Source organism: Mustela nivalis (genome assembly GCF_964662115.1).
Source record: "Mustela nivalis genome assembly, chromosome: 9".
In the NCBI taxonomy this organism is placed as follows: domain Eukaryota; kingdom Metazoa; phylum Chordata; class Mammalia; order Carnivora; family Mustelidae; genus Mustela; species Mustela nivalis.
Window position 1 is genome coordinate 60,258,576 of NC_139028.1, and position 19,511 is coordinate 60,278,086.

Here is a 19,511-nt window from a genome sequence, read left to right on the forward strand (position 1 = left end):
ACATACAGCGCAATATTGGTTTCTGGGGTAGAATTCAGTAATTCATTACTTAAATAACAACAGCAGTGCCCATTGCAACCAGGGTCCTCCTTAATACCCATCATCCATCTAACCCATCCTCCACTCACATCCCTCCATCAACCCTCAGTTTGTTCTCTGTAGTAGAAACTCACTTATGGTTTGTTTCCCTCTCTCCTTTTTCACTTTTCTCCCCTTCCCATATGTTTATTTCTTTTCTTTCTTAAATTTCACTTAGTGAGATCATATGGTACTTGTCTTTATCTGACTGACTGACTTTGCTTAGCATAATATACTCTAGCTCCATCCATGTCATTGCAAATGGCAAGATTTCATTCTTTTGATGGCTAAGTAATATTCCTGTATGTGTGTGTGTGTGTGTGTGTGTGTGTCCTCTTCTTTATCCATTCATCAGTTGGTGGACATTTGGGCTCTCTCCATAGTTTGGCTATTGTTGATAATGCTGCTTTAAACATCAGGGTGCATGTACCCCTTTGAATTTGTATTTTTTTAATAGATTTTATTTATTTATTTGACAGAGATCACAAGTAGGCAGAGAGGCAGGCAGAGAGAGAGGGGGAAGCAGGCTTTCCACTGAGCAGAGAGCCTGATGCGGGTCTTGATCCCAGGACCCTGGGATCATGACCTGAGCCAAAGACAGAGGCTCTAACCCACTGAGCCACTGAGGCACCCCTGAATTTGTATTTTTATATCCTTTGAGTAAATACCTAGTAGTGCAATTGCTGGAGTGTAGGGTAGATTCTATTTTTAACTTTTTGAGGAATCTCTAAACTGTTCTCTGGAATGGCTGCTTCAATTTGCATTTGCTTCTGAGACAAAGATAAGGAGCCTTGCTACTGGATCAAAGAATAAGCATTAACAGGCAATGAGTCTTCAGTGTGTGCTGGGTTGCTGAGTTAATGCTTTTAGACCATGGCTTCCTGTTTCATATACTTTCTTTTTTTTTTTTTCCTTTTTAAAGATTTTATTTATTTATTTGACAGATAGAGATCACAAGTAGGCAGAGAGGCAGGCAGAGAGAGAGAGAGGAGAAAGCAGGCTTCCTGCTGAGTAGAGAGCCCGATGTGGGGCTCTATCCCAGGACTCTGGGATCATGACCTGAGCTGAAGGCAGAGGCTTTAAGCCACTGAGCCACCCAGTACCCCCTGTTTCATGTACTTTCAATTAAAGAAAGGTTTATTATGATTTGGAAGATCAGCAAAGATGATTGTTGAAGAAATATTTTGAGATTACTAATGAAGGTATTTTTCATTTCTGTGTTTTCTGAGAATGGTTCCCAAGATGTTTAAGTTAAATCATACAGAAGCCTATTTCAGAAAAGCTTGCTGTGTATACTCTACAACATCCAGCTAATTCCAGAAATTATTTCATTGTCCTTAGTGTTGGGCCTTGGATAATTTTGGATAATCCATAATCTCTCATTAGATTATGTCTGTCCTCAGGCAACACATCATGGCATAGATCAAGTGTTGGCCAGTGGTGGCTTGCTGTCCAAATCCAGCTGTTGATTTACTTTTCACCTGGACCCATTCCATTTTTTATGTTTACCTGAGACATGGGTGGGAATATCTGGAGTGGGGGCTGTTAGGTCCAGGGGGTGCTCTTTTTGTTTCTTGACAGTGAAGAGAGAAGGAGCCGTGGTGCAGGAAGCACCGAGGATGGTCTAGAAGCCAGTAATGCAGGCTGCACCCAAGTTGGTGCAGAAACAGAAGGAGAAGAGAGAACAAACAAAGTGCTGCCAGAAGGTCCCGCCAGCAAGGGAGAGGGGCTAGGCAGTCGAGGTCGGGCCAGAGAAGGCAAGGAACTTCCCCTAAACAAAGGGAGTTTTGGCAGCTGTTTGGGAATATTCCTTAAAGTCTCTGTCTCGAGTTAGACCAACCACAGTTGGCTCCAGTTATAGCCATTAACATAAGAAATGAGCAAGGGAGAAGTCCCACATCTATTAGGAGGAATGGAAAGATGAAAGTCAGAGTCTCCTTACTCTCTGCTTGTCCCATTTTTTTTTTTCCAAACACTACAAACAACATAACAGACAACAAAAAGACAAGATACAGACAACCACAGACTCAGCGGCCCTTACCCAGAACCTGCCGCTGATGGGGATTTTCTTAGTCCCCTACAAACATTCGCCAGTGGGGATTTTCTCGGTCCCCTAGAAACGAGTAACAAAACAGACAACAAAAAGACAAGACCCAGCGGCCCTCACTTGCTGATGGGGGTTTTCCCAGTCCCCTACAGACGGGGGTTACCCGGCCCCCTACAGACCCAGATGACTGCCTAAGGGGGCTCGGACCCCCAGACGATCCACCAGAAGAGGGATGGGGCGTCCCCACATGCACTCCAGCCCTGGGGACCACTCCAGCTTCTCCCCGGTGGGCCATACCCTGGAGCTCCACAACCAAACAGACCAGATCTCACAGAATATGGAGATCTTACCTCCGGAGGCTTTTCCCAGAAATTCTGATGCTGGCTCAGTTCTCGTTGTTTGATCCCGGATGAGCCCCCATATGTTGCGTCCGTTATCAAAGGAACGAGACTGAGACAGTTATGCAAAGCCTTATTCTATGCCAAGCATTAGAAGTTAGGCTGACCGGCCAGGGAAATGAGGCTGAGACAAAGTGAAAGTTATGTAAAGCTTTATTCTATGCCAAGCATTAGAAGTCAGACTGACCGGCCAGGGGCACCTCCAAAGAGAGTGACGCCCCTTGGTCTTACAGGCTAGTTTTTATAGGGCACAATCGCAGACATCTGCATATGTGACTTTGGCTGATTGGATGTCTCCTACCTGTGTGTTTTAGTAACGGTTACCAATGGCCTTGTTTTAGGTATGTGTTTTAGTAATAGTTACCTGGAATTGGCCTTGTTTTAGGTGTGTGTTTTGTAACAGTTACCTTGTTTTAGGTGTTGTGTTTTAGTAACAGTTACCTGGAACTGAGAGCAGTAACTTTTCTAGACAACAAAATGTCTACCTAGGCAACATGGAGTCACTATGGCTAAGTAGGCCCAGGCAGGCCCAGGGGTTAACATGTTTTAACGTGGAATCGACCCCAACATCCCCGCCTTTTCTTTCTAGATTAGTCAATTCTTTAACTTTTTAAAGAATCAGTTAGTGCTGAAATTAGGATGGGAACCGCAGGTTTTGTCCATTTTATTTCTGCAGCAAGATGTTGGAATCCCTCGGGTACTCTATAGGATGACAGTAAATGGTCCCTTTCAATGAGACTTCAAGTTTCTCATGCAGTGGCGGCATATCCAAACCAAGTCTTTGGGGTGGTAAAGATGTTGTTCCGTCTTTGTCTCCATCTCAGTGTAGGCAGTTTGGATCCCTGCATGGGCTCTTTATAAGACATACTGTAGTTCCTGTAGTGACTGAAATACAGACTGATCAGTCATTTTTGTTAGGGTAACCTTTTGTAGCCATGAGCAGAGTGGAGGGGGTCTCCCGAACATTATTTTAAATGGGGTAACCTTGTTTAACTAGGGTGTACATCACGCCCTAAGGAGGGCGAAGGGAAGGAGATCCATCCATCCACCGCCAGTTTTTAGAATTAACTCTGTCAAGGTTTTTTTTTTTTAAGAGTCCGGCTCATTCTTTCTCTAAATCACAGTCTTTCAGAAGGTACTCTTGTTTGGCTTCTGTTTTTGTTATGAGCTTATGTTTATCATCAGCATCTCCGCAGTTATCACAAGTTGCCAGATCAAAGTGGGTCATAAGGTAAGAATCCATAAATTCTTTACCACACTCTTCACAGATTGCATAATCAAATTCCATAACAGGTCCTGGTTGATGGACAACTTTTCCAGTTGTACGTTGTTCTCAGCCACTGGCTTTTTTTTTTTTTTTAAGATTGTATTTATTTATTTGACAGACAGAGATCACAGGTAAGCAGAGAGCCAGGCAGAGAGAGGAAGGGAAGCAGGCTCCCTGCTGAACAGAGAGCCTGATGCGGGGCTCGATCCCAGGACCCTGGGATCATGACCTGAGCCAAGGGCAGAGGCTTTAACCCACTGAGCTACAGGCGCCCCAGCCACTGGTTATTTTTATATAGTCTGTGAACTAATAAGACTGGTTTTTACGTTCCTACATGGTAGGAAATGTGGAAATGGAAAATGGAAATGGAAAAAAATCTAAAGAAAAATAATGTGATATAAATTATATATATGTTATGTTACATATTATGTTATATATTTATATATTATATAGAAATAAAATGATATAAAACTCAAATCTCAGGGTCCATAAATAAAATTTTATTGGAACATAGCCTTGCTTATTCACTTATGAATTGTCTGTTGCTGTTTTTGCAGTATAATGGCAGAGTTGAGTCATTGTAACAGAGACTGTATGTTTCAGAGTCAAAAAACATTTGGTATCTGACCCTTCACAGAATAAGTTTGCTGAACCCTGGATGATGAATTGTCATTTTTAGAACTAAAATTTCTTTTTAGAAGCTCTATGACTCTATAGTTGATCTTACAATTTCAAGATGCATTACTACAGATCCTTATTTTTTTAAAACATTTTGTTTATTTGTCAGAGAGATAGAGAGTAGAGGTAGACAGAGTGGCTGGAAGAAGGAGAGAGAGAAGCAGACTTCCCACCGAGCAGGGACCCAGATGCAGGGCTCCATCCCAGGACCCTGGGATCATGACCTGAGCCAAAGGCAGCCACTCCACTGACTGAGCCACCCAGGTGCCCCACTGTATATCCTTATGCTCTTCATTTAAGATTTGAGAAAAGTAGGATGGGGCTTCAATAAATGTCTGAAGCATAACTTTCTAGGTAAATTGTTGATTGTTCCCTGGTGAAGCCCATGAATATTAGCTATCTTCACCAGCTAAATCATGAAAGAAAGCAAAGATAGGGCCAAAGAGAATGCATTTGGGTTAGACAATACTCAAAAGTGAGATATAACTCTTTGGTAAATAGCTTACAGATAATTAGATGAATTTGTATCCTCTACCATCATAGTTTTGGGTTTTTTTTAAAACAGGTAAAACAGACATTTTGCTTGGACTAATATTAGGGATAATTAAACCTTGTTGTCTTAAAAGTCTGTTACAGGGGTGCCTGGGTGGCTCAGTCGTTAAGCATTTGCCTTCAGCTCAGGTCATGATTCCAGGGTCCTGGGATCCAGCCCTGCATCAGGCTCCCTGCTCAGCAGGAAGCTTGCTTCTCCCTCTCCCACTCCCTCTGCTTGTATTCCCCCTCTCTTTTGGTCTCTCCCTCTCTGTCAGATAAATAAATAAAATCTTAAAAAACAACAACAACAACAACAACAGTCTGTTACAGCTGGCTTAGATCTTCCTTAACTTCAGTATTAAGAGGTTTTTAGGCAATGGTATCAACAGAGTCAATCTGAACCCTTACAGTTTTAACTCCTAATTATTCTTTCTTTTCCCAGTGGTCTGGTACAATGGTCAATTATTTAGTTGTTGTTTGAATCAATATACTAATGTCCATAGCCATAATTTGATAATGTGCAGTAGAATTTTTTGCAACTCCTGAAAAGATTTTGTCTCTGTTATATTTCTTTTGGTGGATCTTTTTTGCAGACTAGATTCCTAATGATGAAATTTATAGGAAAGTGCCATAGAGAAGAAAGTAGTGTTCTTTTGACAAAAGTAACAGTTACAGGTTAGGACGTGGAAAAGGATTCAAAATTGTTAGAAATTCCCACCACTTAAATGGTTTTAGTACTTTGAGCAATCTGATTTTTCATGGTAGTAGAATTAATACTAAAGGTAGTTGCACCTGTATCAACAAGAAGTTGTATTGTTGTTCATCTATATTTACAGATAATTCTTTTCAGAACTGTATGTTGAGTGATAATGTTTCCCTTTAAGTGGCATTATTGGGAAAATTATGGAAAATTGTTTTATTTCTTACCAATTTGACATTGGACCAATATGATATAGGACATTAGATTGTCCTACTTGTAATTTCTCTAAGTATAACCATAGAGAACTGAGAACTTTTTGGTGTTGTTTTTATTTGAGAATGAAGTGTTTTATATGGAAAACCAGAAATTTTTTTCATTTCTACCTCGTTAATTTCCTCGGGCTTTTTTGAAAATGTTCAATCTTATGTTGGAGAGAGGTTAAACTGGCTATGTCCCATTCCCGTTTATTTTTCTCACTAAGTCCCCTATATTACATACAAAAAAAAGGGGCTCAATTTATTTTTGCCATTAGAGCTACCCCTATAAGACTATTTAAAGCTTACCGAAATCTAGTTTTAAATTCTCCTCTTGTTTAATCTTTATTATTTTTTTTTTGCTCAGTTTATCCTTAAAGGAAAGCCTTTTAGAAATGTCCCTGAACAGTGCATCGCCTATTCTTTTTGCCTGCTCAGGGACATTTTTCAATGTATGCACAGCTGAGTTACCTAAGTTCTGTCTTGGTCTTTCTCATTCTGTTCTTTTAAAAATTTTCCCCACATGAAGATCTAATAATTAAGTGAATCAGTTGGTCTAGATCTGGTCGAATCTAACAGTATATTGTATTTTGAAGCAAATTTTCTCTTTTCCTGAGGATTTAGAAAACCTTTAATAATAGACCTCAGCTCAGATCTAGACCATGGTTTAACTTAATTTCTATGGCCTGACTTCTGTTCTAGCATGAGGTTACTGTACAATCTGATAATTTCTTTGCTGAGAATAAGGAGGTCAGGGGAAGGGGAAGAAATAGGGTAAGAAGGAGAACAAAGATAAAGTTGTGTAGGAAAAAGAGATTACTTGCCTCTTGACGAAAGAACCCATGTCCTGTTTCCTTCTTAGAAGTAGCCTTTTATCACTGACTTCACCTACAAATGATCTAAAATGGGCAAATGACTATAAAAGTAGTCATCTAATAAATTTAATATAGTTAATATACATATGGACTGAGGTGTAAAATGAAATGCGGTGTATTGCAAAGAAAATATGACAGTTCCTGCTATAAGGGAGGTACAGTCCAGTAGAGACAGTAGGAAGTAAGGGAGCTATGTGAATTGTGCACTTTTCTATGTACTAGACATGCTTGTAGATGCTGCATTTTATTTTTGAATATTTAATATTTAACTATTTGAATATTTAATATTTAATATTCAAAATAATCCTGAGAGGGGCTCCTGGGTGGCTGAACTGGTTAAGCGTCTGCCTCCAGTTCAGGTCACCATCTCCGTGTCCTAGGATTGAGTCCTGTATAGGGCTTCCAGCTCAGTGGGGTGTATGCTGCTCCCTCTCCCCCTGCCTCTCCTCCTGCTCATCTCTCTCTGTGTGTATCTTTCTGTATTTCCCTGTCTCAAATGAATAAAATCTTTAAAAAAAAAAACAAAATAATCCTGAGGAATACATAGATTACCTCTCCCCTCCCCCATTTTATAGTTTGGGTAATAAAGACTCTGAGAATTTAAAGGTTTTACCAAAGTTACACAACAAGAGACTTATGAAACCAGGATGTGAACCTGGTCTAAGACATAAACAAGTAGAAGGCAGAATGAAACATGCAACTGAGGCATAAAAATGAGCCTTTGCAGTTTAATAACATCAAAGTGTCTTTAGTTCAGGAATATTTAAGGAAGGCTTCATGAAGGAGGTAACAGTTAAGCTGTAGGTTTAGGAAGGCGGGGGCGGGGGTGCCTGGGTGGCTCAATCAGTTAAGCGTCTGCCTTTGGTTTGGGTCATGATCCCAGGACCCTGGGATTGAGTGCTGTGTCTGACTCCCTGCTCAGCAGGGAGTCTGCTTCTCTTTCTCCCTCTCCTTCTTCCCTCTGCATGTGCTTGCTCTCTCTCTCTCTCAAATAAATAAATAAATAAATAAATAAATATTTTTTAAGAAAGATTTTGAAGGTAGATTCATCAAAGAAAGCCAATGAATGATAGAGTTGGGATTGAATCCAATTTAATCTGAAGCCAGAGCCTATTTTCTTTCCATTACATAAAACTACAACAGCGAGAATAAATGTGGGAAGCCAGTGTGACTTTTATAAAAAGAAGTTTTATTATCTCAAGTTATAGAAAAAAAAGCTGAAAAGGAAAGTCAAGACAAAAATATGAAGGAACTTCAGTGTAAACACATGTCATACAGTATAGAAGAAATCATTCCAAATACCATGATTACCTATGAAGATTACATTTAATTTCTCTCCTTGGCAACTCTTATCTCAAGACCAGTATTTCAGAGGGTCTGGTGGGTGGAATGATAATGGAGCAAAATGGAGGTAGGTCTGGGTGTGGGGCTATAGAACAGGAAAACTGGAAACTGCTTTTGATAGGAGCCAATGTATTCTTTGATGTATTTGTTTTTAGTTGAAACCATTTTACAGAATGAAAGCCCTATCAAAGGCTGATCGTGAAAGAGCAGAAAATCAAACGATTCCAAAACTAATCGATTTATTGGAACTTGCACAGAAGGAAAAAAAATTTGTGATGTTTGATCTTAATGCCCCTCCACGAAAACATCCTGTCAGAGGCACATATATTCGCCGTGTAGTACGCTTGATCCTTGACTCCAAAATTGAGCAACATCTGGTATGTCTACCTCATTATTCATGGTACAGTTTGGGAGGTGGGTAACATGTCCCAGGAGAATAGCAGTTGAGCTTGACCTATCCTGTAGATCTTCCCTGTGATGCCCAAATAATTTTGCTATCTGTAGAAATGGAGGTTTTTACTTATGTAGCTGCATGTTGCAATCTAAGAATGACCCAGTTGAATTTTCCCCAGTAGGGAAAACATGGAAGTTGTTTGCTACTCCAAACCAAATGAAATAACAGCACTCAGTTAAAAAAAAAAAGTGTGTGTGTAATGATTATGTGATGTGGCCTGCATTGTCACTGGCATAGAACTATTAGAAGGAGCTTGGGCAACACTGAGGCTTTGAGGATTTGGCTTTAATTAATGATACAGAAGAAACAACTGGTTCTTATTTGTTCAGAGATTTGAGCAGAGATTTGTTCATCATGTTTTTCAGAAGCAATTCTCTGCACTTGAGCAATCATTCCAAATCTCTTAAGTTCTCAGAATGTGGTAGAGTGCTGAGTGAAACAAATATGTGTTTCCCTGCGAATGGAACTATTTCAACAGTTGAATCCTTATAGTATTCCCCAATGACAGGAAATTACCCCTTTCAAAGGTGATTTTTAATGTCATCAATCAGAGGAAATATGATTCCCACCTTTCATCCACACCTACCAACCCTCATCTACTTTGGCTCCTGTGAGGCTATCTAAACACAGTGGGTCTTTGACTGAGGATGTTAACTCTGAGAAATCTCATCTCCAGAACAATCCTGGTGAAAGCCCCCTTATAAGAGTTCATTAGACAGTATTAGGCCAAGTTGGGTCTCATCAAGAACTAGAATCTCTCTCCACCCCCTGTAGACTGTTAACCAGTGCTGGAATGAGGCTCCTTTTATTCTACATGGGGCTCTTTGTACCTGGAGAGCTGATTATCCACTGAATGACTTCCTTTTTTTCCTTACAGATTTTTTGGTTGCCAGCTTTCGACAGGGAATATGTCAAACAAGCAGCTCCTGGTTTTCAGCAAGTGGGCAGGTTATATTCCATTGAACGTCTTACAAAAGAAAATATCAGTAGAATAAACGTTGACTACAAGAAGTTGTTCTACAATGGGTTGAGGTAAGAGTTTGACCACACTTCTCTTGGCAGATATTGCCTTACTTGCATAAAATCTGCTCTCCCACCAAGCTCCTTAGCTTCTCCTTCTCATCTCAGGATTTCTTTGTATGGCTCTTTTTGGAATCCCCTGTTTTCCCCTCTTCCCCTTCCCACCCTATCTTCCACCTTCCCTCCCTCTACCAGCAAACATTTACCAAGTGTAGACAATTCCCTTGAACATAGTCTTCAGCCCCTTCTCCTTTATCTCTAATCTATTATCATTCAACACGCTTTTTTGTATGCTTGGTGGTTTTGTTCCTATATAAGATGATCATTGAACAGTCAGAAATCAGGAAGTTGTTTATTTCCTTCTGCCATTACCAGACGGATTACAGTACCCCTCATCAATAGCTTTGTGGTCCAGATAGCCACATTTCTTGTAGGGATAATTAAGAACATAACTAAATCATTAAAAAAAAAAAAACTTAAAACAGCCAAGCACGAGAAGAAACTAAAATTATTAGCTACATTTATAAATATGTAACTAGTGACAGATTTTTCAAATTAAAAGCACCAGGGAATAAAATGTCGACTTTTCCAAACTTAACTATTATTAATCACAGCTTAATTTAATCCATATTTCCTTTCTCTTAGATTTAAAAGTAAATTTTTTCAGATGATTTTAAATGCTTCAAAGACAAAGTTTTCCTTGGAGAAATGTATATCCAAAATCTCTTTGGACTTAATAAAAATTGCCACTAAATACCTTTCTGCGCTTCAAACCATGAACTAAGCTGTAGGATTTACCTCTGCTCCTGTTCTCACTTTTCCTGCTTCTCTGGCCATGGGGTTGATCATGAAATCTTGCCTTTTTCCTTTTGCTATTTCCCAATCAGAACATTTTTCTTTGCTCAACTACTACTTCTATTTGGAGTGTATTTCTCTTTCCTTTTACTTTTTTTCAAATAGAAAATATTTCTATGATGATGTTCTTCTCTCCTACTCATAATTTAGATCAATATAGTAGTTGAAAAATAATTATAATAGCTTCCATTTATTGAGCCTTTATTATGTATCAGGTTCTATGGTTATTAGACCACACGCTCTTTTTCTCATCGTGGCCTACTCATCAGTTACACATGACCTTGGACAAATTTCTAATCGTCCTTTTTCTCATTTGTAAATTAAGAGTAGCAATAACCTAAGGAGGAAAAAAAAGAATAGCAGTAACATGATGGACTGGTTAAAGGATTAGATGAGAATATTCTTCATATTATGCACATGCAAAATGCTGGGCAAGTATAAGTACACAATTAAGTGTTAGCTGCTGCTTTTATCATCACCAGCCTTACATGCTGTGCCCTGGAAATTATCACCATCCCTTTTGCAAATGAGGAAACTTGCCTCTAAAGAGGGAAAGTTTGAACAGGCTAGGTAATCCACCAAAATTAATATACTTGATCAGTGGGGGACCAAACTTAGATTTATTTTTTTAAATATTTTATTTATTTATTTGAGAGAGAAAGACAATACACAAACGGGGAGAGGCAGAGGGAGAAGCAGGTGCTCTTGCTTCTCATGACCCTGGGATCATGACCTGAGCCGAAGGCAACTGCTTAACCGACTGAACCACCCAGGTGCCCCTAAACTGAGATTTAAACATAGGTCTGACAGAATCCAGAATCCAAACTCTTTCACCCTCGGCCTTTGAAATTATTTCTTGGCTATAGTTATATGGGCATAGTTTCAACTGACATCAGATTTGAGAGGGATCATATCCTGAGTCCTGTTAGAAGTCAAGCAGCTTAATTTAGCTCAGTGAATATTTACCGTGTGATAATATGTACAAGTGCATCATGCTAGTCTCATGTGAAAAGTCAGAAGCAAGGCGCAATCCTTTTCCTTGACTGTATTCCAATAAGGACATGTTTTCTAATAAGGACAATAAGGGTTTTTCCATATAGCTATACTCCAAGGCTGACTGTGACAAATTCATGTGTTATACATTCTTCTAAGTCCTTCTCCTCAAGGACCATTATATTTTAAGAAATTAATTTGTTGTACCTTAAATTATTTGTATAAGGTTTATGACCAGAATATTTGTAATTATGATCACAATTCCAATATATTTTCTGTGTTATGCTCACTTCATAGTTTGGCCACAGTTACAAGACATTGTGACCTTGCCATTTTGACTGAGAATGCTTTAAATACATTATTTTAATCAAAATTATATGAATTTAGAGATGCCCTCTGCTTTATTTCTGATGTGGGAATTTTTATGGTGTTTTAAAAACTTAATTTTAGGGGTAGCTGGGTAGCTCAGTCAAGCGTCTGCCTTTGGCTCAGGTCATGATCCCAGGGTCCCAGGGCTGAGCCCCACATTTTTTCCTAGCACCATTTATTGAAGTGATTATCTTTCCCCAATCATATATTCTTGCCTCCTTTGTCCTAAATTAATCAACTGGGTATTTGTGAGTTTATTTCCAGGCTCTTTGTTCTTTTGATCTGTGTGTCTTGGTTTTGCCTGTACCATACTGTTTTGATTATTACAGCTTTGTAGTATATTTTAAAATCTGAGATTGTGATACCTCCAGCTTTGTTGTTTTTACTTAAGATTGCTTTGGCTATTTGTGGTGTTTTAGGGTCTCATACAAATTTTAGGAATACTTGTTCTAGTTCTGTGAAAAATGTTCTTGGTATTTTGATAGGGACAGTTTGAATCTGTAGATTACTTTGAATTCTGACCTTTTTAATTCTCTCAATCCATGAGCGTGGAATTCTTTCCATTTCTTTGTGTCATCTTCAATTTCTTTCATTAAGTGTTTTATAGTTTTCAGAGGGCAGGTTTTTCACCTCCTTGGTTAAATTTGTTCCCAGGTATTTTATTCTTTTTGGTGTAATTGTAAATGGGATTATTTTCTTAATTTCTCTCTATGTTGCTTCATTTTTAATGTATAGAAACACAACAGATTTCTGTGTATTAATTTTGTATCCTGCAACTTGACTGAATGAATTTATCAGTTCTAATAGCTTTTGGTGGACTCCTTAAGGGTTTTCTCTATATGGTATCATGTCACCTACAAATTTTGACAATTTTACTTCTTCCTTATTAATTTTAATGCCTTTTATTTCTTTTTCTTATCTGATTACTACAGCGAAGATGTCCAGTACTATGCTGAATAGAAGTGGTGAGAGTAGACATCTTGTCTTGTTCCTGATCTTAGAGGAAAAGCTTTCAGTTTTTCCCCATTGAGTATGATGTTAGCTCTGGGTTTTTCATATATGGCCTTTATAATATAGCAGCATGTTCCCTCTAACCCTACTTTGTTGAAAGTTTTATCATGAACAGATTTTTTTTTTCAGATGCTTTCTCTGCACCTTTTGAGATGATCATATGGTTTTTATCTTTTTTCTTGTTAATGGAATATATCTCATGGGTTGATTTGCTAATATTAAACCATACTTGTGTCCTTGTAATAAATCCCACTTGACTGTGCTGAATAATTTTTTCATTGTATTTTTGAATTCAATTTGCTAATATTTTGTTGAGGATTTTTGCATCTATGTTCATTGAAGATATTGGCCTGTAGTTCTTTTTTATTGTGTCCTTTTCCGGTTTTGGTATCAGTGTAATCCTAGCCTCATAGAATGAATTTGGAAGTTTTCCTTCCTCATATTTTTTTGGAAAAATTGGGGAAGAAGAGGTATTAACACTTATTTAAATATTTGGTGTACTTCACCCATGGAGCCATCTGGTTCTGTACTTTTATTTGGAAGTTTTTTGATTATTGATTAAATTTCCTTACTAGTGATTGATGGGTTCAGATTTTCTATTTCTTCCTGATTCAGTTTGGAAAATTGTATGTTTCTTGAAATTTATCCATTTCTGCTAGGTTGTCTAATTTGTTGACGTATAATTATTTATATTCTTTTGTAATTCTTCGTATTTCTGTGGTGTTCATTGTTACTTCTCTTCTTTGATTTCTGAATTTATTTGAGTCATCTGTCTTTTTTTGATGAGTTTGGCTAAAGATTTATTAATTTTGTTTAATTTTTCAAAGAAGCAACTCTTGGTTTCACTGAGGTTTTTTTCATTCTTTTTTTGTCTGTTTATTTCCACTCTAATCTTTATTATTTCCTTCCTTCTACTTGTTTTGTTTGTTCTTTTTCTAGGTCTTTTAGATGTACGATTAGGTTGTGTACTTGTAGTTTTTCTGGTTTCTTGAGATAGGCCTTTATTTCTACAAACTTCCCTTTTTGAACTGCTTTTGCTTTGTCCCAAAGATTTTGGATCATTGTGCTTTCATTTTCATGTTTATGTAAATTTTATTTCCTCTTTGATTTCTTCATTGATCCATTGGTTGTTTAGTACCATATTATTTAACCTCCATGTATTTGTGGTTTTCCAATTTTTTTCTTGTAATTGATTTCTAGTTTCATGCTGTTGTGGTTGGAAAAGATACTTGGTATAATTTCAGTCTTCCTAAATTTATTGATACTTATTTTGTAGCCTAACATGTGATCTCTCCTGGAGAATGTTCCTTATGCAGTTGAAAAGAATATGTATTCTGTTCATGGATGGAATGTTTTGTGTGTATCTATTAGGTGTAGTGTATCATTCAAAGCCAGTGTTCCTTTGCTAATTTTCTGTCTGGGTGATCTATCCATTGTTTTGTTTTGTTTTTTAAAGATTTTATTTATTTATTTGACAGAGATCACAAGTAGGCAGAGAGGCAGGTAGAGAGAGGGGGAAGCAGACTCCCTGTAGAGCGGGGCTCGATCCCAGGACCCTGAGACTATGACCTGAGCTGAAGGTAGAGGCTTAAACCATTGAGCCACCCAGGCGCCCCCTATCCATTTATTTTAAGAGTATTAAAGTCCCCTACTATAATTGTATTACTGTCAGTTTCTCCCTTTATAACTGTTAATACTTGCTTATATATACATGGGCTCTACTGTTGGGTATATAGATATTTATATTTGTTATATCCTCTTGTTAGATTAATTTCTTTATCATGTAATGCAGTTCTTTGTATCTTGTTATAGTCTGTGTTTTAAAGTCCATTTCGTCTGATAGAAGTATTGCTACCCTGGTCTTTAAAAATTCTTTGGCTTCCATTTGCATAAAATAAGTTTTTCTACCCATTAACTTTCAGTCTGTATTTATTTTCAGGCCTAAAGTGAGTCTCTTGTAGGCAGAATAACATTGGTCTTGGATTTTTTTTTTAAGATTTTATTTATTTATTTGACAGAGAGAAATTACAAGTACACTGAGAGGCAGGCAGAGAGAGAGAGAAGGAAGCAGGCTCCCTGCCGAGCAGAGAGCCCGATGCAGGACTCGATCCCAGGACCCTGAGATCATGACCTGAGCCGAAGGCAGCGGCCTAACCCACTGAGCCACCCAGGCGCCCTTTGGATTTTATTTTTTAAGCCATTCTTGTCACTTTATGTATTTTGATTGGAGTGTTTAGTCCATTAACATTTAAATTAATTATTAATATATATGGAGTTATTGCCATCTTATTATTGTTTTATGGTTATTTTTTTATTCTCTGTTCCCTTTTTCTTCCCTTGCTCTCTTCCCTGTGTTTTTTGATGGCTTTCTTTTGTGGTGTGTTTTGATTCTTTTCTCTAATTTTTGGGTATCTATCATAAGTTTTTGATTTGTGGTTACTGTTGAGTTTATACATAGCATCTTAAGTATGTAGCAGTCTACATTAAATTTATGGTCACTTAAGTTTGAACATCTTTTTTTTTTTAACTTTATTTGTTTGACAGGGAGAGAGATCACAAGTAGGCAGAGAGGCGGAGAAAGAGAGGGAAGCAGTCCCTGCCGAGCAGAGAGCCCCATGTGGGGCTCGACCCCAGGACCTTGAGATCATGACCTGAGCCAAAGGCATAGGCTTAACCAACCCACTGAGCCACCCAGGTGCCCCAAATTTGGACACATTCTAAAAGCACTAATTTTTGTTTCCCTTCTCCATTTTATGCATAAGATGTCATATTTTACATCTTTTTATTTTGTGTATTCTTTGATTTACAAAATTTTTTATAGATTTTTTTTTCTTTTTAAATATTTTTTATTTGACAGAGAGAGAGGGATCACAAGTAGGCAGAGGGGCAGACAGAGAGGGAGAGGGGAAAACAGGTTCCCCGCTGAGCAGAGAGCCCGATGTGGGGCTTGATCCCAGGACCCTGAGATCTTGACCTGAGCTGAAGGCAGAGGCTTAACCCACTGAGCCACCCAGGTGCCCCTATAGATATTTTTTATAGATATGAGAGAGAGAGAGCCAGTGCGAGTGGGAGGGAGGGGCACAGGAAGAAGCAGACTTCCTGCCTAGCAGAGAGCCAGACACAGGACTAGATCCCAGGACCATAGGATCATGACCTGAGCCAAAGGCGGATGCTTAACCAACTGAGCCACGCAGGTGCCCCTAAATATGATTATTTACTACTCTTGTACTTTAACCTTTTTTTTTTTTTTTAAAGATTTTATTTTATTTATTTGACAGAGAGAGACCACAAGTAGGCAGAGAGGCAGGCAGAGAGAGAGAGGAGGAAGCAGGCTCCCTGCTGAGCAGAGAGCCTGATGCGGGACTCGATCCCAGGACCCTGAGATCACGACCTGAGCCGAAGGCAGCGGCCTAACCCACTGAGCCACCCAGGTGCCCCTATAGATATTTTTTATAGATATGAGAGAGAGAGAGCCAGTGCGAGTGGGAGGGAGGGGCACAGGAAGAAGCAGACTTCCTGCCTAGCAGAGAGCCAGACACAGGACTAGATCCCAGGACCATAGGATCATGACCTGAGCCAAAGGCGGATGCTTAACCAACTGAGCCACGCAGGCGCCCCTAAATATGATTATTTACTACTCTTGTACTTTAACCTTTATACCGGCTTTATAACCTTTAATTTGTGGTTGCTTTTACCTGTGAATATTTTCCCTTTCATAATTTTCTTCTAATTATAGCCTTTTCTTTTCACTTAAAGAATTCTTCTTAACCTTTCTTATAAATCTGGTTTAGTGATGATGAGTTCCTTCAACTTTTGTATACCTCCTTCTCTGTCATTATTTTTTTGACATTTTGCTTTAAAAAACAAAACAAAACAAAACAAAACAACATCAACAAAAAAACCAGAACTAGGTTTCATGCCCAGTGTGGGGCCTGAACTAATGACCCTGAGATTCAGAGTCACATGTTCTACTGAGTGAGCCACCAGGCACCCTACCATTTTACTTTATATGTTTTGGTGTGGCCCTCCTTGGGTTTATCTTTTGAAGGCTCTCTGTACTTCTGGACCTGGATGTCTGTTTCCTTCCCCAGATTAGGGAAATCTTTAGTTGTCCTTTCTTTAAAGAATTTTTCCTCTCCTTTCTCTTTTTCTTTTCCTTCTGGGATCCCTATAACGTGAATGTTATTACACTTGATGTCACTGAGTTCCTTTTACTTACTTACTTACTCACTTACTTTGTTCTTTTTTCTTTTTGCTGTCCAGCTTGGTTGCTTTCCATTACCTTGTCTTCCAGATTGCTGATCCATTCTTTGGCTTCCTTTGATCTGCTCTTGAGTTCCTCTAGTATATTTTTTATTTTGGTTATTGGATTCTAAGGCTCTGACTGGTTATTTTCTATATTTTCTGTCTTTTTGTTGAAGTGCTCACTGAGTTCCTCCACTCTTCTCTCAAGTTTACTGAATATCTTTCTGAATATTATTTGGACTTCCTTATTATATACATTGCTTATCTCCATTTCATTTAGTTCTTTTACTGCAATTTTGACTTGTGATTTTATATGGGACTCATTCCTCTGTCTTTCATTTTGTCTAACTCTCTGTGTTTGTTTCTGTGTATTAGCTTGAGCACTTATGTCTACTGGTTTTGAAAGTAGTGGTCTTTTGTAGAAGAGGTCCTGTGCTGCCTTATGGCACAATTCCCTCAGGTTACTAGAACCAGGTCCTCTAGGAGTGTCCCCTGTGTGGGCTGCCTGCACCCTCCTGTTGTAGTTGAGCTGTGATTGCCTTCAGCCCAGCTGACTGCAGTGACCTCCTTTGCCTGCTGTGGATGAGCTGGGCAGGATTTGGCCCCCATGTTGCTGAAAGGCCTGCCTGCAGCAAACACTGTCTTATTGGTGGATGGGCCCAGCTGTCAGTCTAGCTGTCTGCAGTTAGCCTCTCCTGCCATAGCTGTAGGCACACCAAAGGGCAGTGCTTGTTCCCTGTGAAGCCAGCTAAGAGGCCAGGCCGCAAGAACTGTGAGCACGCTGGTGTGTGGGTTATTTTTCCACTTCTCCAGGGCAGGAGTCACTTTGGAATGGCGCTGGTCCAGCTGAGGCAGACTTCAGGGTGTGATGGGGCAGGAGCCACTTTGGAGGGACCCTTTCTCTGGGTTGGATGGGGTGGGTCTGCAGGGTAACACCGGGACAGGACATGTAGTGCTAGCAAGGTAGATGGAGAGTGTTAGCACTAGCTTCTGCAAGCATCTGGCCATCTGGTTTGGGAGAGTGGAAGACAAATGCTGCCTGCTAGCACTTTTGTTCTCTGAGAAATTTCCTGTAGTTTCTTGCCCTCCCTACCATACATGTTCTGAGATTGGTCAATAAATCTTCTTTACTTCTACCCTAGGCACTTTTCAAACTGCTGCTTTTGTTCTATTTCTCAGCCTAGTTATTTAGTACGCTGGTTCTTTATGTTCAGAGACTCAGTTTCCTCTCACCTGCAGCTCTCCCAGAATTAAGTTTCCTGAATTTTTAAAGCTCATAGAGTTAAGCCCTGCTAAAAATTAAAGCTCTTAGAGTTAAGCTCAGCCCATTTTCAAAGTGGGCCCTTTGCAGTGTAGGTCCTGCCAGAGGTACCTGGTTTGAGGTCTGATCCTCTTGCCTCTCTGTGATGTGATGTACTCCTGTTTGTGTTTAGTCCCACTGAGAATTTGTTCTGAGCAAAGTCCCTGACCCACTATCAGTGTGGTCTTCTCTCTATGATTACCTATGGAGGATCTGTTCTACCAGTCTTCAGATAGTTTTCAAAGTTAGTCACATAGATGTTGCTATTATCTCTGTATGTCCCTGGGACAAGGTGAGTTTGAGATCTTCCTACTCTGCCATCTTTCTAAAACAAGTAGTAATTTTTAATTTTTTGGAAGAATTGTTATACTGTTTTCCAGAGCAGCTATACCAGCATGACACAGAGGTTCCAATTTTTCCATATCCTCCATGTCATTGTTTTCTGATTTTTTGATGTAGCCATCCTAATGGGTTGGTATTAGTTCTTCTTTAAATGTTTGGTGGAATTCACCAGTGAAATCATTGGGTCTCAGGCTCTCTTTGTTGGGATATTTTTGGTTAAGGATTCAGTCTCCTTACTCATTATAAATCTATTCATGTCTTCTAATTCTTGATGATTCAGTTTTGGTAGGTTCTGTGTTTTTAGGGATTTGTCCATTTCATTAGGTTATCAAATTTGTCAGGGTACAGCTGTTCATAGTATTCTTTTGTAATTCTTTTTATTTCTGTAAAATTTGTGATAATGTCCTTTCATTTTTTATTTCAGTACTTGAGTCTCTTTTTTTCTTATTAGTCCATCTAGCTAAAGGTTTATTAATTTTGTTGATTTTATTCAAGGAACTAACTTTTTTTTTATAGATATATAATGTATATTTATCCCCAGGGGTACAGGACTGTGAATCGCCAGGTTTACACACTTCACAGCACTCACCATAGTGCATACCCTCCCCAAAGTCCATTACCCCACCCCTCTCCCAAACTCCTTCCCCCCAGCAACCCTCAGTTTGTTATATGAGATTAAGAGTCACTTATGGTTTGTCTACCTCCCAATCCCATCTTGTTTCATTCATTCTTCTCCTACCCCTTAAC

General features: G+C 39.0%; 1 protein-coding gene across 11 annotated transcripts in view; it reads left to right on the plus strand.

The window, feature by feature from the left end:
• Nucleotides 1-19,511, plus strand: part of GDPD4 (glycerophosphodiester phosphodiesterase domain containing 4) — a 176,421-nt gene that overhangs the window by 92,068 nt on the left and 64,842 nt on the right. For all 11 annotated transcript variants that reach the window (XM_082749541.1, XM_082749538.1, XM_082749539.1 and 8 more), the window contains 2 exons: nt 8,331-8,552; nt 9,507-9,661. In XM_082749541.1, the coding sequence (XP_082605667.1) occupies nt 8,331-8,552; nt 9,507-9,661 (377 nt within the window). The remainder of the gene's footprint in view (nt 1-8,330; nt 8,553-9,506; nt 9,662-19,511) is intronic.